This window comes from Acomys russatus, chromosome 6 (assembly GCF_903995435.1).
Source record: "Acomys russatus chromosome 6, mAcoRus1.1, whole genome shotgun sequence".
In the NCBI taxonomy this organism is placed as follows: Eukaryota; Metazoa; Chordata; class Mammalia; order Rodentia; family Muridae; genus Acomys; species Acomys russatus.
Window position 1 is genome coordinate 18,259,675 of NC_067142.1, and position 24,391 is coordinate 18,284,065.

Genomic DNA, 24,391 nt, shown 5'->3' on the forward strand with positions numbered 1-24,391 from the left:
CTAAGACTTGAACCCCCGACTCCCAGCGTGGTTGTAAACTCAGTTATGATCTAATCGCTGATGCAGAAGGTGGAGCCCTGCTTTTCAACCCAGGGCCACCTTCAGCTGTACTTCAAAATGTGCACTTGCTTGGTGCGCTATACAGAGTACACTGCGGTTTCATTGGCGCCAAAAACTGTGTGACACTTAATGCTTCCAACTGGTGGGGTGGGAATTTATCCTTTGCAAAGCACTGGAGTTGGAAAACTACGAGCTCCTTTCCTAACTGAAGCACTGCAACACCACATTTTTCTTTCACAGAATTCATTCTAGGCATTGATATTTTAATTTTCAAAGGCATTTCAGGCTCCCTATTTTTATTTTGATCTCTAATCTACTTGGTAAAACTTACAGTCAAAGAATGTGTATAATTACTTTTGACATAATTTTGTTGGAACATGGCAGCTAGAGATTGATGAATACTAATACCAATTCTCACTTCAGTGTTGGGTTGAGTGTCCTTATAATAGCAGGTAGATATGGATGATTTCCAGTACCCTGCAGGCCTGTTACACACTAACTCATATGTTCCCTTTTAGTGTAAAAGCCATTCAAGATACACTGCCACAACTATTATGCATTGATGTTTGTACTTTTATTCTAGGTCTGTCAGCTTTGTTAAGTACAAATGTATTACTTTAAAATTAGAGTACTGTATCTTTAACTTTTCTTGTTGGCTTAGTTTCATCCCCTTTGGTTTTTCTCAGCTTTCTTTCTCCCCACTTGAATATTTACTGTGTTCCAGGCCCTTTTTTAGACCCAGGATTAGAAGATAAATTAAATAGACTTAGCTTCTCATACCCAAACCTTTCTTCTCAACCTTTGTTCTCTATTGGGAAGAGGTGGGAACATAAAACTGCGTGGTAGAGTGTGGCAGGTCCTTGGGGGAGCATCAGAGAGGAGTGCTTTTCCCTCCTTCCTGGATCTTCCGATCACAAAGGTGTCCTGGAGTAGGGTCCTACTTTAGCCATGTGGGGAGGAGGTAAGGGCAGCAGGACTGGTGGGCTCAGCAGGGGCAGACGCTGCTTAAGGAGTTTCCAAGATGAAATGCCCGAATTATCTAGCACTGCAACCCATCTGCATTTGGCTCAGGCTTTGTTTGGAAGACATTTTATTTTAAATTTAGGTGTGAATCTTCAGCTCTCTTTTCCATTGTTCTTTCTGAAGTGTAAGTTGTATCTTTGCAGTGCATTCTACTTTTATTTTTAAACGTGGTCTTTTCTGCTTAGGACTTAAGTGTTCATCGGGGTCCTGTTTGTATCTGTTATTTGTTGCTGTGAAAAAACACCTGAGAATGGACACTTAGGGGAGGAAGGGCTTATTTCAGATCACAGTTCTGGGTACAGTCCATCGTGTTTGGAGAGGCCCGTGGCAGGAGTGTGAGGCAGCTGTTCACACTGAAATTGAAGAGATGGACTCTGGCCTACAGGATAGGTCTTCACACCCCAGTTTACTCTGTCTGGAAACTCCCTTACAGGACTGATATGGCCTGGCCAGCTGGCAATCTGTTAACTGCCCAACAACCTTTACATTCTTCTTGAAACTAGGGAATGACCCAATTTCAGTAATCTGGTGTAATTATAGGGCCTGCTATTTCACGGTCCTTATCTGACAGTCTATTGTGTACAGTCGAAAAGGGAGCACTTTCTGAGCTTTGAAAGCCAGTGTCATGAAACTTCAGTAAAGGAGTTTTTTCATTTCAAAGAGCTCTTATTTGAAGGTGATGATTTTCCCCCTTTTTTATTTTTTGGAGACAGGGTCTATATAAGCCCAGGCTAGCCTAGAACTCAGAGATCTACCTACCGCCTTCCCTCAGGCACTGGTATTGTATTACCATGTCTGTCTTCAGTATTATTTTGAAGGACGTTACTTTCTTGGTGATCATGAAGGCAGTGAGTGTATTCGGGTTTTAAGATCATAGATAAAGTTCTGATTGAAGGGGTTTCATTTCTGCATAAGAACACACATATAAAGAAATACTCATGAGCAAAATGCACCTTTACACTTATCCATTTATAAGGTGGTAGGTGTTCAGCATTTTTCAGTAATAGTTTGAGGTGGTCATTAAGTTTATACTAACACATATTTGTGGGTCTAATCATTTTGTTTACTCTAGCAGTTTTTAGTATAGTCATTCAAAGAGTGGTAGCAAGGGGGCAGGAGCCAACAAATCTGGGCCCAGTTGGGGTGGGGGCCGCAGAGTCTGATGCCAAACAAGGGCCATACATGGAGAGGCCCTAGGCCCCCGACTCAGACATGGCCAATAGACAGCTCAGTCTCCATATGGGTCCCCTGTTAAGGGGAGCAGGGGCTGTCTCTGTCCCTGTCATGGACTCTGTTACACTTAGATCACTTCCCCCTGGTGGGTTGCCTTACCAAGCCACAGAGAAAGAGCATACAGGCAATCCTGATGAGACTTGATAGGCTGGGGTTACTTGATAAGGGAGAAGGGCTCCCCCTCTCTAAGGGCTAGGGGAGGAGAATAGGGGGCAGGAAGGAGGGAGGGTGGGGCCAGTAGGAGACGAGGGAGGGGCCAATGATTGGGATGTAAAGTGAATAAATTTTTAAGAAGAAATTTAAATTAAAGAAAGAAAGAAACAGGACTGGAGAGATGGCTCAGAGGTTAAGAGCACTGGCTGTTCTTCCAGAGGTCCTGAACTCAATTCTCAGCATCCACATAGTGGGTCACAACCATCCATAATGAGATCTGGTGCCCTCTTCCTGGTATGCAGGCAGAGCACTGTTCAAATAATAAATAAATCTTAAAAAAACAAAACAAAAGAATGGTAGCATTATTTAAGAATATTTCCTATAACCTCCAAACTCAGCAGTTTTGGTGGGAGCTGTACTGGGTTTAGAATTTATATTAAAAGCTAATTGTAAGGCCAAGGAGATGGTTCTGTGTGTAAACCTGCTAGCTACACAAGCCTGATGAAACAAGATTGAACACCATGACCCACATAAAAAGCCAGGTGTAGTAACATACTCTGGTTACCTCAGCACTCCTGCTGCAAGGTAGGAGGCAGAGCAAGAGGTGCCTACTAGCTCACAGGCCAGCCATCCTCAAGTGCATAACCTGTGAATAGAAAAAAGAGGGACCCTGCCCCAGCTAGGTGGAAGCTAAGGACCAGCTCCTGACAGTGGTCCTCTGACTTCTGCGCATGTGCTCCCTTCCCCCATCTCTCTCTCTCTCTCTCTCTCTCTCTCTCTCTCTCTCTCTCTCTCTCTCTCTCTCTCTCTCTCTCTCTCTCTCCTCCCTCTCTACCATGGTATAGTCTCACTTAGGATGTTTGATGTGGGCCCTTACTAATAGGAAAAGTCAATTTTATACTCTGGTTGGATGGATGGATGGAGACTATATGAATGAGTTTTGAGCACTAGTCTTGGAACTAATGTTGTAAGTGGCTGTTTTTTCTCTTGTGGATTAAACTGCCCAACATTCGAAATACCACTCTTACCACAAAGTGCCCTTTAGTGAGGTTTGGGGCAATTATGGACAGATTTCTGAGAAGGTAGTGGGAAGAATTCTTTTTCTGTATGCCACATCATAAAGGAGCTCATGAGCATGGATAGGTGGGTGAACTCTCTGGAGGAAGGCCCAGGGGGACAAAGCTTGTGGGTGGCAGTCCATGTCACCCCTGCTTGTTCTGTTAACGGTCTTTTCTCTTCATACGGCAGGAGTACTGCAGAGAGAGCATGTCTGTCTGTCTGTCTTTCCTTCTTTCTTTCCTTCTTTCTTTCTTTCTTTCTTTCTTTCTTTCTTTCTTTCTTTCTTTCTTTCTTTTAAGCATCTCTATGAACCTGAAAAAGGGGGTGGGTTCTGGGTAAAGTTAACGTGTAATTAGCTGAGCTGAGCATGTGAAAACTGCCTGATTTGGAGGAGACGATAGAAAAGACAAGATTTCCATGCATGCCGTTTGGCAAGTAACTCCGAACTGTATACGCATGCATTGTCCCCAGCCACCTTCTCATAGAAATGATGTGATTCTTTTTCATTCTTTATTTTCCTGTTGGGAAGATGAGAACCAGGGAGACCAGCAAGGCAGCTGAGAGCTGTACAGTCACTGTCGTGCGCATCTGAGGAATCTCCTGTGCTGGTTGGCACAGCTGTTGTTTTCACCCTCTTTATAGGACCTGTTTAGAATGTTACAGGAATTGCTGATTAAGTAGTCACCAGTACTATGAGTGAAAACTCTGTGTTTCCACGTCATCCTGTCAGGATTAAAAAGTTTCTAGTGAGGCTTTTGGGTCATATCATTCAGATTAAACTTGTGTATCACCTTTCCCTTCCTGTAGCATGCCAAGCATCTGGGCATCACTTACAGGCTCTTGGGGTCTGCTTCAACCCCAGCAGGGAGCTATTGTGCACACATTAAGCTGGCTCCATTTCTACGCATTCTGCTTTATTGGAGAGTTTCACGAGTCTGGAAGTGAGGTGTTCTTGTTATAGTTTATCTGTAAATCTTCGCTCCAAAATAATAGGCTGTGTTCATTGTCATATAGAAGATATGCTTGTTTTTACATCCAAAATCAAGTGCACTAGTTCCCACAGTCTCGGGTCATTTCTACCCAGCATAGACGCGCTGGTCCTCTGAGGGTGAGATGTCCTCGAAGCTGTGATGCTGAACATCCCTCTGCACACATCCACTAAGCAATGCTTCTAACGAGCATTTCGCCTGTAACTTATTTCTCTGTCTTTAATTTGAGAAGCACAGGTATTGTGGTCTTTTGAGCGTCCCAGCCAAATAGCATTAGACCTTAAGACTACTGTACAGCTCTGTCTTACAGTTGTAATGGCTTAGTGTTTGGGACAGAGACAATCATAAAATAATTGCTGTTCCAAGGCCAGGAGAGGATTCTTCTTGGCCAAACACTGAGATTGTTAGTTTCCTTGCTGTAGAGACCAGAAAACAGTAAGCGCTCGATTCTGGCACTGCACCTGTAGGTTTAGAAGGTTGGTTTCGTGTGTGCCACGTCTCCATCTTGACTCCGGGCAAGCTCTCCAGCCAGGTTGCACGTTGGCTTCTGTAGAGCAGGCTGCCCTCAGGGAAAGTGAGCCATCCTCTTTTGTTAGGGAGTTTGTAGACCTCAAGGCCAGAGCCTTTATTCCTGTTATTCATCCAGACTGAATGGTCCTTGGGGGAACCAAGTGCCCTGAAAACAGCTGTGGTCTCCTGAGCTCCTGTCTGTTAACGCCAGACGCTGTTTCCGACATTCTTTGGATCTTATATTTGATGCCAGGCTGTCTTTTTGGGGAAGATTTTTATTTCTCACATTTAAGTGTAACTTCACTTCAGTGTTTTAATCCACAGCCTTCTGAGGAACAGAAGACAGTTGGGTACCATGTCCAGACCCTCCTGTCAGAGAGACCTCTTCATGGGCAGGTGGCCCTCTGCTACCCATCATAGTCAACGCCTTAATTACATTTAAGTAAATGTGACTGATGCTTGTGAGTTTTTCTGTCTTCATTAAATTTGTTCGCCTTCTCTGAAACCCCTCATGCTGCACGCTAGCACGGAGCAGCCGTATCCCTCGACCCAGCATGAGTCAGGGGTGCAGCCGCGATACCAGCCGTGAGAGCAGCCGCGATACAAGCCCTGCTCGGGGCTTCACTCCACTCGGTGAGTACCCAGAGGCGTTGCGCAGGGCCTCCCGGCGCTTGTGCACACACTGCTGGGTGGAATGGCCGCTTCCCTCCGCTGCCCTGTGATCCTGTCTTCTCTCTTCCCTCTTCCTTGGTCACCCTTGTCGTCCCCTCTGCATGCATAAACTTCAGCAACTTCCGGTTCTTGCACATAGAGGGGAAAAGCACCTTTTCACTCTGCCGCGGCCACTTCCGGCCACTTGTCTCTGGGCAGTCCCATTTGTGTGACAGTTTCTAACATAAGGCAAAACAGTTGAATAAATGGCTGCTTGCACGTGAAGGGAACTCAGAATTTACACATAGCCGTCAAACTTACAAGGATTTTTTGTTGTTGTTGTTATTGAGGATGGAACCAGAGCCTCAGGCTTTAAGGGCACGAGGCTCTGAGCCACATCCCCCAAGCCCAGTATATATTATTCAGAGGAAAAACAAAAGCATAATCTTATACTGTTTTGTGAGTTTTAAAGTTAAGTGAGTTTTATTTTTAGTTTTAATAACCCTGTTTTCCTCTAAAATGGACATAGTATTATCTGTTTAATACAAATTATCTATTCCCAACAGTGTCCATCAATGCACTAATGAAAAGAGCATTTTTATTTTTATTTTTTATCCTTCAGCAGTTACTTTCCAGTCATTTGGCATATGCAGTGTGTATTTTACTCTTAAGGAACATAGGAGCAGAAGGAATTTTGTTGAAATTAGACCTGAACTCGTCCCTTTTCCAGTGAAGCAGGGCTTCAGCAGTCTGTAATCTTTTTTTTCTGACCTTTTCAGCTGACCTTTTCACTCTGTACATGTTGCTCCAAGAGAAACAACAGTAAGTCACAGTGGCCGTCCCTCTCCTGCTCGTGGCATATAATTCTTCTGGTAGCTTGGTTTTCTCCAGTCAGGGTCAGTAATCAAAGCCAAGATACAGGCTCTGAAAGCGGATGCCAAAGACCTTCTAGACAATTCTCTTACTTAAGTGGTTCCTTCTCTTAGCTCGTCAGCCATTCTTCTGTTACCCAGTCAGGCAGCTTTCCCGGTGCCTGCCTGTCAGGTATGCTGCAGCACCCTCAAGCTCTGGAGTCGAAATCTTAACACATCAGCTGTGACACTCACTTTTTCTCCCCTCCTGAATGGACTGGTGATTTTTCCTTTTAAAATCAGGGCTGTACACCTGTGCATCTTGGCAAACTATTTGACCTTCCAAACAACCTGTTACGTGCAATCTAGTCTGTGGGTGCTTTTGTCTGTCAGGAGCAGGCCAGCATTTTTCTTGAGGCTGACGTTTTACGCTGTCTGTGGACCGAGCCTTGGACTCTGACATGCAGTCTGTGGGCCGGGCAAGGAGGGCAGAATTCTTTGAATCTGGCTTGAACCCTGAGCAACTGATTGATCACATGATCACATCAGTTTTGCTCCTTGGGTAAACAGATCTCTTTAACTGTCATGGTGACATCCCAAAATACTGCCCTGTGTAGTTCCTGTTGCCAGGGCAGAAGCTGTGGCTACTACTGTCTTCTGCTGTGGTCAGAGCAGTACAAGATACCTTTTGAGCTAATTTTTTAGACCATGCCTTTTATATCCTCTGGTTAAACCTGTTCCCCGAACTTGTTTCTAGAGGAATAGCAAAAGGGTACCCGCCGTTGGAAGCATCAGCTGGCACGGGTGCCTTCAGCCCCCGCTCACACTGAGGGACAGCCCCCAAGCCTGATCTTACAGTCCTGCGTCCAAGCAGCAGAGCGAGGCCTGGTTTTGACTCCCAGCCTGCTTTGTTCAAAGCGGTTCTGATGACTGTCTCTCACATTGCTCAACAGTGTGTCAAATGCATTGTAGTGAGGTCCCTCCCGGGCTAGACACAGAGCATAAGTCTCAAGAGATTTTCCTGAAGTGATGCTTTTCTAGGCTTGGAGCTAGGGCCTGCAGGTTCAGAGGCTTCCCAGAGGGTGGCTGTCCTGTGTGGGGGAGCTTGCTGCAGACCCCTGAATGCTTTCGTTGTTGGTTTCCATAGTCGCGTCCCCTCAGTTACCCTTTGGGTAAATGTGCATGGCCAGACTTTATTAGGAAAAAAAACCAGATGGGTTATTGTATTTCAGTGAATGCAGACCTCTCTCTGCCTCGATGGAGGATTGGTTCCAGGGCTGCCTGCAGATGCTCAAGTCCCTTCTGTAAAATGCTGAATATTCCACACAGCCAATGCTTCCCATGCCTCCTGCCCATACATTTAAATCACTGCTGGATTATCTCGCGTATGAAACACAGTGTGAATGCTATGTAGATGGTCGCGGTGCTGGGTTGTTTAGAGACTAACGACAGAAAACCTATTCAGACTCCACAGGCGTGGGAGCTGTGGACAGGTTGCCGGCGGCAGCTGTCATTTTTCAGCTTGTAACCCTGTGTTGGAGCATCTCAATAGTCTGAACGCTAAGTGACGTTAGAGCCTAGAGCTCCGCTGCCAGCCAGGCTCTGACACAAGCGGGCGCTCCACGGAGGCCATCGCTGAGTGTCTACTTGGGAATTTGGCAGAGGAGTCATTATGCAGTAGACACACTGTAGAGTGTTGTGTTCAACCCAAAGACATACATTTTAAGAAACCCACAGGCAGAGCAAGTATTGCTTAAAACCATTTTCAACCTAAGCTGTGAAGATACAGTGCTACTGTAATAGGTAAGAACTGGCCAGGCGTGGTGGCGCACACCTTTAACCCAGCACTCGGGAGGCAGAGGCAGGCGGATCGCTGTGAGTTCGAGGCCAGCCTGGATTACAAAGTGAGTCCAGGACAGCCAAGGCTACACAGAGAAACCTTGCCTCGAAAAACCAAACCAAACCAAACCAAACAACAACAAAACTGCAGGTCACTCTGGTCTCAACAAAATGTTAACCAGCTTCTTTATGTAGGCAAATGGTAAGTCTGGTTTTAGATGTATCAGTTTGCTGTTTGGTGTGTGAATCTTCCAAAACAGAGGATCCGCCGCCCCCCCCCCCCTTTTTTTTTTTTTTTTTTTTTTTTTTTTAATTTCAAGCTGCTAAAATTTTGTCTTGCTTGACCAGGTAACATTTGCTTCTTAATATTACATTTACCACAGGGTATATAATTTATAAAGTGACATGGGATTTGAATTTAAATTTCATTGGAGGTTGGTTTGATGCTTTGTGACTAAATGTTTGAGTTTTAATATGTGCTGAATAATGGAGGGGAGTAGAGGGTCCCACCTCGCTGTGTGGTTTTGTTAAACATGCGTACTTTCCATGATAAAGCACGGTGACTTGCCCAGAGTAGTGAAAGGAAACAGGTACCCTCTCCTTTCACTGGATAACTAACAAAATAGTGTATGAACCTGTGACATCAGCATTTCAGACCAAATTCTTATTCCATAATTATTTCTCAAAGTTACTCTCTTCACAAGGACAGAATTTAGTATCCATTTCCTTGGGTTGATGACTTTATACACATATTACAAATGCTTGCTCATAAAATATCATCCCAAATGTTTCTTCTTGACCTTCACTATACCCCCAGTGCTAACCCTGTCACCAGCACCACTGTGTGCTGCCACTGCTGCGTGTTACCCTTTAATACGCTCCGTGACAGACGAGGTAGGTAATACTTTAGAGGCAAAGAAACTGACAGAAACAGGTTTGGTGTATTACCAAGGGCCACAGCTAGCTGTGGACAAACCAGGCCTGCCACTTGTGCTTCCGGAATGGTGCTCAGACATACTCCCGCAGCCATGTCCCCAAGGAAGGCCCATGGCCTGCCAGCAGTTAAAGAAGTACATTAATAACTAGGGGATCTGTGCAGTAGACACCAAGCCTTCCCACTGGGCAGAGTGCAGTTGTTGAGTCCCTTGTGATCCCATGAATTTCTGTTGAGATAACATTATGACCTCTCTGCTTTTGTTTTTGGTGCATGGTGGCATATGCATCACATACCAGTGACCCATCTCGTGAGCTGAGTTAGCAGTCCATCCTCTCGCTGTCCCTTGGGGTCCGATGGTGCTCTGACTCCCGATGTCCTTCATGTGGCTTTTTTTTTCCATCCTGGCTGATGGAAGCTTCGTGGTGTGAATCTAACCCTGGAGTCCGAGTCCGTCAGTGCGTCCTTAGTATGCTGCACTGTATGAGTGCCTCTGTCATGCCTGTGTGTGTTAAGAGCTGTGTGAGGCCAGTGGCCACCATACAGTGTGGGGGCCAGTCCCGCTGTGCATTCACATCCAGCGCCATCTCTTCCTGAGAGCCACGGCCTCGGTGGTAGCAGCCCCGCATTTCCTCTGGTACTTGTGTGTTAACCCTGTGGGTGTTGCCGTTCCTTTTACCTGCAGCCTCTCGACGTCATTCCAGGTCCACTAGTGCCCTCTCCACTGCTGATTCTGTTGGGCAGTCAGGTGAACAAGTGCTAACTGCATGACTCGGCTTCTCCATCCGTCCTCCCACCCCCATGTCAGCCTCTGTCATCATCGTGTCAGCTCGCGCTCGGCATGTGTGCACCTCATGGTTGTCCTCCTGTGTTTTTCTTTTTCTTTTCTTTTCTTTTCTTTTTTTTTTTTTTTTTTTTGAGTTGTTGAATGTTTATGGTTCTGTTCATAGCTTGATGCTTGATCGCCTGTTTGGCATTGTTTCTCTAGCGCTCATATTTACATCAAAACAAAAATCAGGGAAGTACCTCCTCCCCAGGAAAAGAACAACCCAAAATAGGTGTCACTAGGTCTCCCGCAGGGAGTGGGGAATCGATGTCATTCAGCGGTCTGTTGTCTCCACAGTCCTTACTCCAGTATACTTTTAGGTGCTAAGTTAGTTGAATTAGTGTCAGGGTCCACTTATTTTCAGTCCCACACACCTCAGATTACAGCATGCACAATCTCACGTATATGAAAATAAATATATTGCACTGAAACCTTTATAGAAAACCAGGGTTATGACCCAGGCCATAAGTAGGCCAGAGGTTAGTCTCATTGCCTGTGAGTGCCAAACCCTCTGTCTCAGCTTCATTTAACATAGGCAAACCTACTGGCCACAGGTACAGAGTGTCTAAAGATGCGTCCGTATGCCACCCTAACTGGCGTCATTTTCATGCACTAACAGCCCCGAATGACCAGTTTCTCAGTGGAGTCAGCACGTTCTACTACTACACGGATTATTAACTGTGCCAATGCTTACCTGTTTATCAAGCTCCGGTTCACGTGCCCTTTCATTGTACTAAACAAAGCCAGCTACACGTTTTCACCATGTAGGCTCTGAGTGAATGTGTCCCCTAAGGAACTGGGGGCCAGGCTGAGGGCATGGCCCTCTGCACCTGGCCTGTGAAAGCAGCTTTATTGCAATATGGGAACAGTGAGTGTGGACCACAGGGGCTTGCCTGGTGAAAACAGAAAGCCTGTCACGATGCTTACAGCCAGACAAGCATGTCCCCTTTCAATCCGCAGCTCACGGTATCTACTTATCTACAGACGACTGACAGTCGCTGTTTGTAGCAAATCTGTATGCATTTGGGAAGCACTGAATACTCTGCTTTACTCTTTATAAGTTTTAACTTTCTGTCTGTAAAGATCCAATATTATCCCTGGAATAAGAATTGCTGGCATGAAATCTACTTGTGTTTTTTTGTTTGTTTTATTTTGTTTTTTTAATTTTTGTTTGTTCTTAAGACTTTATGTTTATGCTGGGTAATTTTTAAATGGCTTTTAACTGAATTACTCATTTTGTTACTCATAAATCCCCTGCTATCTACCCTTTTTTAATGGAAAAAAAAAAGATGAGCCAAAATTACTTACAAAACAGCATGCATGTAACTCTCAATTCTGTCCCTGCTTTACACTCTAACCAATAAGCACATGTGTAGGTATGATTGACAGTCCATGGTCTTTGTAATTCATATAACAGTGAGTCACCACCAAAACCTAACGGTATAAGATGATGCTTGTAACTATAGCAAGTGCATTAAAAAAGGGGATAGTATGACATTCAATTTTTGTTTCTTTATTTAAAAAATTGTGACTGTGTATGAGTCTTTTGACTAGCAGTGTTTAAATTATTTTCCCTGCCTGTAGTGGTAGAAGGGTAAAATGTTTCGAATTTGATATTTTAAAGAAGCTAAATAATGCTTCATTTTAAAGTTCTCCAGTTTTGTAGATGCTGTGTTGTTCCCTGTCCAAATGCTTAACTCTATCATTTCATATGAAAGTCAATTCCTAGGGCTCAGCAAGATGGTTCAGCAGGTAAAAGGCCTGACAGCCTGATTTCAATATCTAGGACCCACACAATGGGAAAGAGAGCCAACCCCTGCAAGTTGTCCTCTTACTGCCGTATGAGGACCATAGCCCTTCCCCACAGATAATAATTAGTTAAAACATAACTTTAAAAGAAGGATCAATTCCTGTAAGACAAATACCGCATTCTCTCTTGTTCCAAATGCTATATTGCTAAAGTGTGACTAGGGCAGAGATTTATTTTCACTTGTCCAAATAGTGTTTTCTTTATTAACTCAGGAAAAACTAAGCTGGGTGATGATGACACACGCCTTTAATCCCAGCACTTGGGAGGCAGAGGCAGGCAGATCTCTGAGTTCGAGAAATCTGGTTTACAAAGAGAGTTCCAGGACAGCCAAGGCTAACATGGAGAAACTCTGTCTCAAAAAACCAGCCTCATCCCCGCCCAAAAAAATCTCAGGAAACCGCCCCCCCCCTTTTTTTTTAATTTTAACATTTTTTCTTCTATGTGTTAAGATTTTCATGAGTAAACTTTCATCAGTAGACGATGAGCTGTCCCTGGACCGTATAACTTCTGCAGGCTCTCTCCAGCACTTCTTAAGGAAAGCTAGCCAGCTGGACTTTACAGTGTCTTCATTTACCTTGATGAAGAACAGCTCCGGAGGGCTAAAGAGGTGGCGCTGTGGTTAAGAGCACGTACTGTCTCTCCACAGACCCATGTTGAGAGCAGCTCACAACTGCCTTTAGCTCTAGCTCCAGGGTATCTGGGGCCTTTTGTACACCTCTGAGTATATGTGTCATATAGTCACATACACATAGACACACATAAACACACACAACAAATAAAAATAATTTTAAATAAGAACTTTGGAATAATTGCTTAACTTGGTAAAATTTATCTTAAGTGTTTGGATTCCGTCTGCCTTTTCTGTATAAAGTTTATCACCCAAAAATCCTTAAAGGGGCTCAGGTAAAACTTACACTGCTGATATCTAAATGATTAATGTCCTGAAAAGGAAGCACTTGATTTTTATGGTGATTATTAGATAATTTTAGCAAATTGATGTTTAAGTAATCACAACATTAGCTTTTAAATAATAGCACTGAGGACAATCTGTAACAAGATCAATTTAATCATTTTCAGATTTTAACTTGTCACTTTGTATTAAATCGTAGTTCCCAAACCATGAAGCTTGCTAATGTTGAACAAACATTGAAGGCACTTGCCTCTAGAAGGAAAGCTAAATGGATTAAAAGATTCCTCCCAGAGCCCCACTCTCCTTTGTAATAAGTTCTCCTATCATCAGTCTCAAGCCTTTTCAGTAGCAACATGTCTAGAAATAGGTTCCACTTAAAAATGAAATAAAATAAAAAGAGGGAAACGCACTCATCATTATTAGTGTTAAGTGTGAGTGCCTTACCCCCTACCAGGCAGGCAAGCCCAGTGCAGTTCAAACCAGCTAGGGAGTTTCCATGTCCCTGTCTTTAGGAGGAGGACACAGGAGCCCTTCCAGAGAACCGAGCTGTAAGTGGACTGACATATGCTCTGCTTTTGTTTTCTAAATAGATCGGTTTGGCCTGAGCCAGTCAGGAAGAATCCCTGGTTCCGTGAACGCCATGCGAGTGTTGAGTACCAGCACAGACCTGGAAGCTGCGGTGGCTGACGCTCTGGTAAGAGGCACAGAAGGACGGAGTCAGTTGCTCATCCATAGTTTTCTGTCTCTGCACAAAATTGCCCTCAAATCAGGGGACTACGTCTTCCTTTACACTCTTCTTCCAAAGTGTGTGAAGAGTGTTGGCATGATGGCCCAGCGACTAAAACATGTGCAAGAGTGAGGACTAGAGGTCAGATCCCAGGACCCACATAGGTGCCAGGCTCAGGTGGCCTGCCTGTAGTCCCAGTGTCCCAGAGGCAGCCAGCCAGTTGGCACTCTGTGGGTTCATGTGAGAGACCTTGCCTCGAGTAAGTAAGGTAGAGGGAGACCCTTGACATCTTCTTAGTCCCACACTCATGCACGTGCCTTTGAATACTCACTCACCACATATACATTCACAGGAGAAAAGGAAAAAAAGTTATGTAAAAAAAAATTTTTCCCTCTCACACTTTTACCTCTTTACAGCACATAGTGAAATCTGCCTTCCAGGAAATCGCAGCATCAAGAATGTGACCCGTGCTCCTTGGTGCACAGCGGATCTTTCTGGCATTGGCTTCCCACATGCCATCAAGCTATCTCTCTTGTTTTCCGTATACCGCAGCTTCTTTTCCTGCAGTATTGCCCATTTCCCATCCTGGTGCCTCCGTTGCTCTGCAGGCTTTGACAGCACAGCCCACATGCCCGATTGTAACAGTGGGTGATGGAGTCTGAGGTCTGACCCTTGTATTCATTCTGTTACATGAATCTGACGTGGGAGACCCCCATACCCACCAAATAGATCAGCTCGGTATTTAAGAAAGAATGGCTCCATCAATAAAGTACTTGTCAGGCAAGCACAAGGGCTTGGGTTAAAACCCAGAACCGTCTATAAAGCTGTGTGTAGCGTTGTGCCCTTGTCATCACAGCACCAGAGAGGTGGAGACAGGCTGATGCTTGGGACTTACTGGCTAGCCAGCCTAGACAAATCCACGAAATCAGCTCTCAAAAACAAGAAAACAGCATCGTGAGGAATGGCACCCCAGTTTGACCTCCATGCCCCCCCCCCCCCCCCACACACACACACAAAATAATTTCTAAATGTTAAGATTTGGTCTCTAAAAATTTAAAACACTAGGGGAGGAATTTTCGCATATTTCATTGTAGTATTAAAAAAAAAAAAAAACAAGTGCTCATTCATGGCTCCTTCGTCTGTGGCAGGGCAAGCATTCTTTTTGGATCAGCTTGTGGTGAACTTGCCTCCCGGCTGGTAGGAGCAGCCACACACACGGGGCTCATGTGCTCAGCATTTGAAATAGGTGCTCTTCAGAGTGGTCTCATGGGCACCCCGCCTGCTGCTGTCCTAAGATTTGTCCTCGTGTTTGGAAGCACACAACACTATCCTGCTTTTCAATCCGAGGCTTTAGCCTGTGACACCCGACCAGCGCTTTATGGTCTGTGGCTACTGTGAACCCTGCTTTCGTCCCTTTGCGTCTCTGCCCATTTGTTCTTGCTAAGTTGGATTCTCCTTAATGCATCTGCAAGCAAGCCCTTGGCCACTCTCAGAAGGCTTCCTGCCAGGAAGCCAGCCTGGCCAGCTCTACTCACCTGCCTTATGTCTCGAAGGAGTGTGCAGCACTGCTCTAACCATGGTTTTGACATGAGTCAAGAGCTGGAACAAAATCCAGTGAGGCTTTCTTTTTCCAAGTTAAAGCATTCTGAATCTGCCTTTTATTTACTCAAGAGTCCTGAGGAAGTGGTGTTCAAGGGGCTGGGAAGCAATGGAGCTGAGCCCTCAGCTAAAAGGGACTGCCACTTGAGGCAAAAGATTTCTTCTTAGTTGTTTAAAGCCCACGTAAGGGACCATGTGCAAAGTTCCAGGAAACAAAATGGAGCTCGAGAGCGTTCAGAGCTTTGCTGATTTACTTGAGCTTTCCTCTGAACCCCAGCTCCCATTCTGTCTTTGCTGCCCTCGCTCCTTTGTCCACTCTGTCTGGTCTCTCTGAGTGACCTACTTCTGCAGGAGAAAGTGCCAGAATGGTAGGGGAACCCTTGCCTACAGAACAGGAGCCCCTGGGGTAGGCAGAAGATTCCATAGGGACATATATGGATGAATAGTGTCTTAGTGGGTATGGGAAATGTCAGCGAGAAATCTACCATGAGCTAGAGCACCAGGGGGGGAGACACAGGAGCACTAGGACATGCCATTTGGAACACAGCCCGCTGCGATCTCCTCCAAACCAACCGCTTGCTGACCTGTATTTTTGGTTTGCTAAGAGATGTTGCTGTACACTTTTGTTGCCAGAACAATCCCCACATGCGCTTCTGACATAATTCTCTATGCTTTTTCCCCATCCTTCAATACTCTCCTGCCTACAGCTGTTAGGAGACGCCAGGAGCAAGGTACCCGTGCTTTACCTTTTGTTTACAACATTTTTGTTTTTTGTTTTTTTTTTTTGTTTTTTTCTGTTGCAAATATATTTCTTTTAGAATTTAGTTGAAAGCAGCACAAACTGTAGTAGTTGTAGTTAGAGATTCTGGTGTCACGTGGTTCTGGTAAGCATCTGAGCCACTGTCTTTACTTGTCAATCACCTTTCTCATGTTTCCATTAGGTTTTTTGTTTTGTTTTTGTTTTTATGTCGCTTTACTCCCGCTCCTTTCTGTGTTTTATTTTATTAATTCAATTTGTGTCCATCTTTTATTATAACTTCATGAACAGATATCTCTGTCAACCATCCTTTTTTCTTATTTTAGGAAATCTGACTTATATTCAAGTGTAAATCATACTGATTTTCATCTAAATCAAAAGATATTTTCAAAGGTGAAAAGGGGATTCTATGAGTAATTTTGCTAGGGCAGAAGGGCAGTACAATCCTGAGCAAGCTGGGTCAAAATAATTAACATTATTTGAAAATTAAAACTGTTTGTGTGGCTTGAGCCAGCAACTGCATTTAGGACACAGTTTATGTGCCAACCTTACCATACTGTTGTGCTATATGTGGGTTTAACACACCATAGTCAGGGTGTGAGAGAGGACTGAAGGGGGCTATTGTACTCTACTTTAAAAGAAACCTATCTGTGTTAGAAAACCAAATGATGTTGTTCGTTAAAGTGTCTCATACCGTCTTGGACCTTGCTGCCTATAATACTTCCAGCACTAACATTTCAACTGCAAACTTCTTAAGCAAACATGACTGCTCAAGCAAGGGCATCCACAGACCATGCTTAAGGCGGATTGCTGTCTGCTCTGGAGGGACTGCGCATGTGCACACATCTGCAGTGTGTCAGTATTTCATCCTTCAGAGTTCCATAAACCCGCACAGTCATCTCCTGAGGCAGATGTAATGGTTACCCTCCTCAAGAGGAGTCACTGAGGCAGAAAACGACACAGCATTCAGCAGTAATACCAGGGCTGGAACCAAAGACCATCTTGCTAAAAATCTCCTTTGCCACCCTCACTACACAGACACATACACACACTTTGAACAAAACGACAAATTCTTTCTTCCTCACCCAAAATGTGCCATATGCCACTTACATTACCTACCTTGACACTTCTGTTTTTAACTCCCTGACCCGTAAGCATAGAAATTTTGTGTGTGTGTGTGTGTGTGTGTGTGTGTGTGTGTGTGTGTGTGTGTGTGTGTTTCCATTTCACTCTGCACTGTAGTTTTTAGTACAGACTAAAACTTGTGACCGGCTCACCTTTCTACTTGTTCCTTGCCCCGCCTCTCATGGGTATTTCAGAAGAAGCCTGTGAGAAGGAGGTACGAACCCTATGGGATGTACTCTGATGATGACGCCAACAGTGACGCCTCCAGTGTGTGCTCCGAGCGCTCATATGGCTCCAGGAATGGTGGCATCCCTCATTATCTGCGGCAGACTGAGGACGTAGCGGAAGTTCTCAACCACTGTGCTAGTTCTAACTGGTCAGAAAGGAAAGAGGGGCTCCTGGGCCTACAGAACTTACTGAAGAGCCAAAGAACACTGAGGTGAGGACCAGAAATTCTGCCAATGCTACATCCCAGGCCTGTTAGACCTGCCAGAGGCTTTGAAGGAGTCTCTGCCATTACGGAGCCCTGCAAAGTTCCAGTCACTGGGTGCCCACCATGGGAAGACATAGTGCCTGGCACCCACCTGCCTGAAAACATGTAGCAAACTGGCTGTCCTCTGTTAGACTGCTAAGAGATTAGGTTCCCATGAGGTGCATATCTGTCCTTTTGATGATGCGCCCCGGGGAATCAGGTAGAGAATGCAACTGCACACTGGGGCTCGCTCCTCTCCAAGGCTCTAGGACACAGTGCAGCTAGTATCCGTCTTCAGCTCATTCCATTCACATGTACGGCTCAGGCATGCCCCAAGTAGCTCCCCAAAGGCAGCAGCACAGTAGCTCTGCAATGACTGCTTCTTGTACCTTCCTTTGGTTTTCATTTAAAAATTTTTTAGATATTTATTTATTATTATGTATGCAGTGCTCTGGCTGCATGTACACTTGCAGGCCAGAAGAGGGCATCAGATGACATTATAGAATGTTGTGAGCCACCACTTGCTGGGAATTGAACTCAGGACCTCTGGAGGAGCAGTCAGTGCCCTTAACCTCTGAGCCATCTCTCCAGCCCCAGTTTTCATAAAATTCTTAAATAAGTGAGCATTGCACATGCCAAAAAAGGATTTTTTTTAAAAAAAGAAGCCACAGAAATCTATGATGACATTGGCATGCTATTATTTTATAACTCAGGAAATAATAGAAAGATTGCTAGATATAGTAGTATATGCCTGTAATCTCAGAACATGGGATTCCTGTTAGTTCAAGGCCAACCTGAACCTACATGGAAGTTTTGGGCCTGAGTGAGATCTTGTCTCCACCTCTTCCCCAAGTAAAAAGAAAGAAAAAAGGGTAGTTTGGGGGTGGGGGCAGGTGGAGAGAAGAAGATAAATTCAACTCATTAATCAAACCTGTCAATATGTCCTTGTTTTTAAGACCAATCTGTTATACAAATATGAGTCTGGAACTCACAAAACATACTGTATTACGACTTTTGAGCATTTCTGTAGAAAAGGGCAGTTTTTGTTGTTTTTAAAAAATAATTTGTGAGCCTGAGCTAACAGGTTTGTGGCCATGGATGGAGGCCCATTCTGGGCCCCACATGGCTCATGCGCACTGATACATGGCTGGCTGTGCTCAAAGCTTAGCTGTCCAGTCTGCCTCTGCTCACCCTGGTTCCCATGAATGCATTCTGTCCATGAAGATGATACGAGAGGTTCTGTCACATCCTTCCAAAACACAGGCCCCCTAGTGATTTGTCAAAAGCAACAGGATTTGTCATGGCTGTTCTTGAAGCTCTGTTTGATACTGTTGTCGGGCTCACTGTCTCGATTCTCAGTGGTTACTAGAGCCCCTCGAATGGCTCTTAATAACTTGCCAGCAGTGATCACCTCTAGGTTACTGAAGGATCGTTGAGGCATCAGCGTGCCTGGAAAGAGAACTCTGCTTTCCAACCTTGATGTGAAAAGGAGACTCACTTACGGTGGCAGGGTGAAAAAAGGCAGGGACACCAGTGAATACTGAGGATTTTCTTGGTCCCAGTATTATCTGTTTTCTTGTACTGTCCTCAGCCATGTGGCAGAGCCTCAGTTATCCTCACTTCCCAGCTGTAAGAAGAGGCACAAGGCATATATGTGGTCCAGGGAGAGGCCTCAGTGCGTAAAGGCACTCACTGCCCACCTGACAACCTGAATTCTATCCTAGAGCCCCATGTGTGGGAGAGAACACACATACACCTGCACGCGCGCGCGCGCGCGCACACACACACACACACACACACACACACACACACACACACACACACACACACACACACATACATAGTTAGCCTAGCAGGTGGAAAGTAGACTTGGACTGAAGTAAGGAGACTTGGTTCCCACCTGCCCACTTCCAGGTGACAGGTGGCAGGTGGCAGTCAAGCCTATTTCCTCATCCTAAAATGAGACTAACACTATGGCTTTTAGAGTCTCAATTTCATCATAAATTAGATAAAATCATTCACTTGAGATAAATTTTTTGATACATAACTAAAAGTAAAGGATTTTTAAAGCAAAGCATATCTAAATGCACTGGGGACATTACGTTTTAAACCCATTTATTTTTGTTTGTTTTTTGTCCTCTAGTCGAGTAGAACTGAAGAGACTTTGTGAGATTTTCACCCGAATGTTTGCCGACCCTCACAGCAAGGTAACCAGGCCTTATGTATATCCCATCTGCATGTCTGTGCAAAGTGTGTAACACACCCAGAATTGAGAGAGAATTCCCCACCAGCCTGTATTCACATCTTCCAGTGTGCAATTCTTGGGAACTCACATGGCCATCAATTTCAAATTAAGTGTGCCTCAAATAAGTAATGGCATGGAAGGAATCAGATGGATTCTTTTATTCAATGAGCGGGTATTTTTGTCTGTCTCCTTTTAGCCATACAGTGTGCTAGGTTCTAGAATATCATATAGTGCATTTAGAAAATGTTATAGTAGTGAGAAAATGTTATGTGATTACTTTGGTATCTCAGGTAGAATTTTATATATGTATATATATATATATGTGTGTGTGTATACACACAATATATTATTACTATATTAATGTAGTATCTATTATTGCCTTTATTGTAAAACCAAGTTCAGTGATTTCTCCCGATGGAACTTGCTGGATGGAGTTCTCCTAGGTGCTACTTCTGCCTTCTGGTACACTAAGCTTGAGGACTACCTTTTCAGCAAGAGAGTTCCTACTGAAGAAAAACTATACAGAGGGCGGACAAAGTCCTTTCCAGGACACCCCCTCCCCCATCTCTGTGTTTCTTTTTCTTAGAAAACACACCAGGGATAGTACTGAAAGGAGGACCTCTTTACAAAAGTTCTTGAGACCTAATAGTATTTTAAATAAATACTGTTGTTTAGAAAGAAGCTGGTAAGGGCTGCTGATGTATGGAGTGAAGAAATACCAGAGATAGACACTTGAGTGGATCTAGTCGCTTGTGTAGAGGAAACACTAGAAACACTAGCATGTGGAAATGCATAGAAACCAATTTCATTATGGACAGGATTGCACTAGTTTCCTGGTGAAGTGGTCTCTTCCATTGCGGGGAGAACAAAGCCTGTGATGGCCAGAGAATCCAGCAACTTGCTTTTCTTTCTTCTTTCCTATCCTTGCTTCCTCATAGGAATATCCATCCACCAACCTCTCTGTTCACCCACTCATCAGTTCATCCATTCACCTATTCGTCCATCATCCCTCTGTCCATCCATCCATCCATTACATCCATTCGTCCATCCATCTCTTCATACACCCATCCACCTACCTTCTGTTTATCTATCCACTCACCCAGCCATTCATCCATCAACCTATTCATCTGTTCATCCATGTACCCACCCACCTAGTCATTCAACATTTTCTGAATTCCTGCCATGAGCTACAGATATGGAAAAACAAGGCAAGACCCTTGCCCTGGAGGCACTCACAAGAGCCCAGGGTGCGTCTCGCACTGTGTCAGCTGTGAAGCCTGTCCTTCCAGAAAGAATATCAAAGGCATTAGTTTTAGAATCCCAAAAGACTGAGCTTAAAGTCCACATAGACAACCAAAATCTAATCAAGTTTTTTCTCTATGGAAGAATTAAGAGCAATCCAATTTAAATCATAAGCATAATATAACTGGCAAGAGTTATACCGTAAGGGATATCATGTTAGACGGTTTCGCATTGACGAACTTTCTGTTACCCATTACCTCTAGATTGCTGATTCAGAAGCAGAATGTGAGGATAAAGGAGGAAGTTTGTTTCCAACAGAAGGCTCTTGTCCAGTGAGTTGGAGGTCTCAGTTTAGTTGATATTCCTTAGCCACCTGAGCCAAGCTAGGAGTCCTACCCTTCCGAGCCCGTTGTCGCTAGAGACCCCTGGTGGACAATAGTCGCAGTGACAGAGTTGAGGAGATGTTGGGTGGGTGTGCCAGCAGAGCACCAGGGTTGGGGAGCCCAGTGCCACTTCCTTCCCTGAGACAGGCTTAGGGATAGCTGCTCCACTGTGCACTCTGGTACCTCATGTGGCAGCAGGAACTACACAGCGGGATGAGAGTTAGCAGGGGTGCTCAGGAGCTCCACTGATAATCCTATTCATAACATCTGAAATTGGCACACTTCAAAGTACTTGACAGAAGTCGCTGGTTACAGAAACATGAAGAGGGCTTCTACCTCTTCACGTCCTGTAATGGTATGTGTCGAAGGCTAGGAAATGAGTCAGAATAGCATAAAATCAGGACAAGACACCGCCACACTCGTGCCCCTCCCTTAGAAATCTCTCCAAGATAAAACTCCAAAAAGTTCATTTCTCTCTGAACTGACAGTTACAGTTTATATTGAGAGAGAAGAACATATTTCATCAGTTTGTAGCCTTCTCAGAATTGTTAAAAGAAACTGCATGAAACTGATATTACTTTGCTGTGGACTAACATGGAATTTGTTTTGTTGCATGGCCTGATGTGCGGTGGAATTCACAACAGAGAGTAAGTGTCAACCACCCTCACATACACTCCCACACCCTACCTTCCGTGGTCTGCTGTGCATTTGCCCCTGACCATTATTCACCTAAGTGACAAGACTGGGCTAGGCCAGCTTGGGGGTGGGGAAGCATCTAGAATGTTCTCGGGGAATGGCGGAACCCGAGTGCAAGGTGTGAAGTGCGTGGCCTCTTTGTGCAGGTTTTCAGTATGTTTTTGGAAACCCTCGTGGATTTTATAATCATTCATAAGGATGACTTGCAAGACTGGCTCTTTGTCCTCCTCACACAACTACTGAAGAAAATGGGAGCAGACTTACTTGGATCTGTGCAAGCGAAAGTTCAGAAGGCACTAGATGTCACCAGGTAAGCGTCTGGGGTCTTGGCCATGGTTTTAGTCTTTAGTTTCTTGAGTTTTTTTGTTTGGTTGGTTTGCGGGGGCAAGGAGTTCAAGACAGGGTTTCTCTGTGTACACTAGGCTGGCCTGGGCTCGGCTTGTAGACCAGGCTGGCCTCAAACTCATGGCAATTCACCTGCCTCTACCTCCTTGAGTGCTGGGATCAAAGGCGTGCGCCACCACTGTCTGGTGTATGGTTTAGCATTTACTCAGTCCTCCCTTGCTAGTTCCCAAATTCTGGTTGACATGTCTCAACAGTCTAGGAGATAGCGTTGCCTGTGTTATCTTTAAGTTGCCAACACTTTATGAGTGCCTGTGAAATATATAGAACTTTTTCCCTTTTTATAAAATATTTAGGTTATTTAGAATATTTGTTTATATCTTCTAAAGTTCTTATATTTTAATACCTCATAATTTTTTTTGTAATTTGCCTCAGAAATTTAGCAATATATGATATAGATATCTTGTTGCCCATAAACTGTCTAAATTGACAGTTCTGGGCCTAAAGAGGTGGCTCAGTTGGTAAAGTGCGATGCATGCATGAGGACCTGAGTTTAGATGCTAACGCCCTTTGTGCACTGGGGAAGTGGGGACAGCAGGATGCGGGGACTCATTGATCAGTCAGTCTAACCAAATAATGAGCTCCTGGTTCAGTGAGAGACCCCGTCTCAAAATATTAGGTGGCAAGTGATAGATGAAGGCACCTAATATTGACATCTGGTCTCCACGTGCTCTTTGTGTACGTGTGTGTGTGTGTGTGTGTGTGTGTGTGTGTGCACGCGTGCGCGCACAAGCTATGCAACTGAAAGGCCTTAGCATGTCTGGACCAGAAGTGAACAGTCCATCTCAGAAGACACTTGTAGTGATCTCACTGGTTTGGTAGAAGGTAGAGGATCTTTGAGAAGAACAAGCAAGTGACTCCCGGGCACTCGGAAGTCGTAACTAGGCACTAACTTTCCTAGAACCAAACTGCCACAAACTAGGATACACCCCAAGTCTATCCTGGGAAAATCATGGGATTTTCACAGCAAAGGAGCTCAGAGGTAACACGGGTTTTTATCAGTGAGAAACAGCTGCCCTGACTTGCCTAAGGTCACAATTGATATTGGTGCCAGAATTTCTGGCCTTCAATTCATTTGTCTGTCACATGATTCCAGGCTTGCCCTATAGGTTTGTGTCCCTGGCCACCTGCACCTTCTTGCTCGGTTAGCATGTGTCATCCCGCCAGTGCGCCCATGCTTGCCGCTGCTACGTAACCAGCTGCCACAAGGGATTTGTGACTCTACACTCTGACAGCAGTGGACTTCTTAGCCTGCTTTCCTGTGCAATTTGCACAGATTTTCTAGTGATTTTGGAAGAACTAAGAGTAGCATACATTTTGATACGGCTTCCAGTTTTTTCTTCCACTGGATGATTCATTTTAGCAGAGCTGGGGACCAGTACTGTAAACCAGTGCCAGTAGGCCTTACAAAGGATTGGCCGGGATTGACGTGGGTGGTCTGCTCTGATACAGCTGTACAAACAACCATGCAGGTAGGAAGGAGAGTGAGTGACACACTGACAGCTGTCACCTCTTGTGCCCTTACTAAAACATGGATCCAGTGTCCACAGACTTTATAAAAGGTCAAAAGCATAGATTTGGGCAACATATTTAAATATGTGTTTTTGACACCGTAAAGACCAAATAACATATGTGTGAGTCAGATTTAACCCAAGGGTCTCTCAACTTAGGTGAATTTCTATTTCTTGCTTTCTTGTTTGGTTTTGTTTTTTTTTGTTTTTGTTTTTATTTTGTTTTGGCCTTTGGTTTTATGGGTTTTGTTTGTTTGTTTGTTTGTCTGGTTTTTTTTTTTTTTTTTTTTTTTTTGACACGGAGTTTCCCTGTGTAGCCTTGGCTGTCCTAGACTCGCTTTGTAGACCAGGCTGGCCTCGAACTCATAGAGATCCACCTGCCTC

General features: G+C 44.6%; 1 protein-coding gene across 19 annotated transcripts in view; it reads left to right on the plus strand.

Annotated features, from left to right (window-relative positions):
• Clasp1 (cytoplasmic linker associated protein 1) overlaps positions 1 to 24,391 on the plus strand; it is a 219,367-nt gene that overhangs the window by 144,244 nt on the left and 50,732 nt on the right. For 5 of the 19 annotated variants that reach the window (XM_051147233.1, XM_051147241.1, XM_051147245.1 and 2 more), the window contains 5 exons: positions 13,439 to 13,542; positions 15,882 to 15,905; positions 17,251 to 17,495; positions 19,672 to 19,735; positions 22,241 to 22,404. In XM_051147233.1, coding sequence (XP_051003190.1) covers positions 13,439 to 13,542; positions 15,882 to 15,905; positions 17,251 to 17,495; positions 19,672 to 19,735; positions 22,241 to 22,404 — 601 coding nt within the window. Of the gene's footprint in view, positions 1 to 5,552; positions 5,661 to 9,987; positions 10,051 to 13,438; positions 13,543 to 15,881; positions 15,906 to 17,250; positions 17,496 to 19,671; positions 19,736 to 22,240; positions 22,405 to 24,391 lie in introns of all 19 variants that reach the window. The other 14 variants (XM_051147231.1, XM_051147234.1, XM_051147251.1 and 11 more) reach the window with 5 other exon arrangements.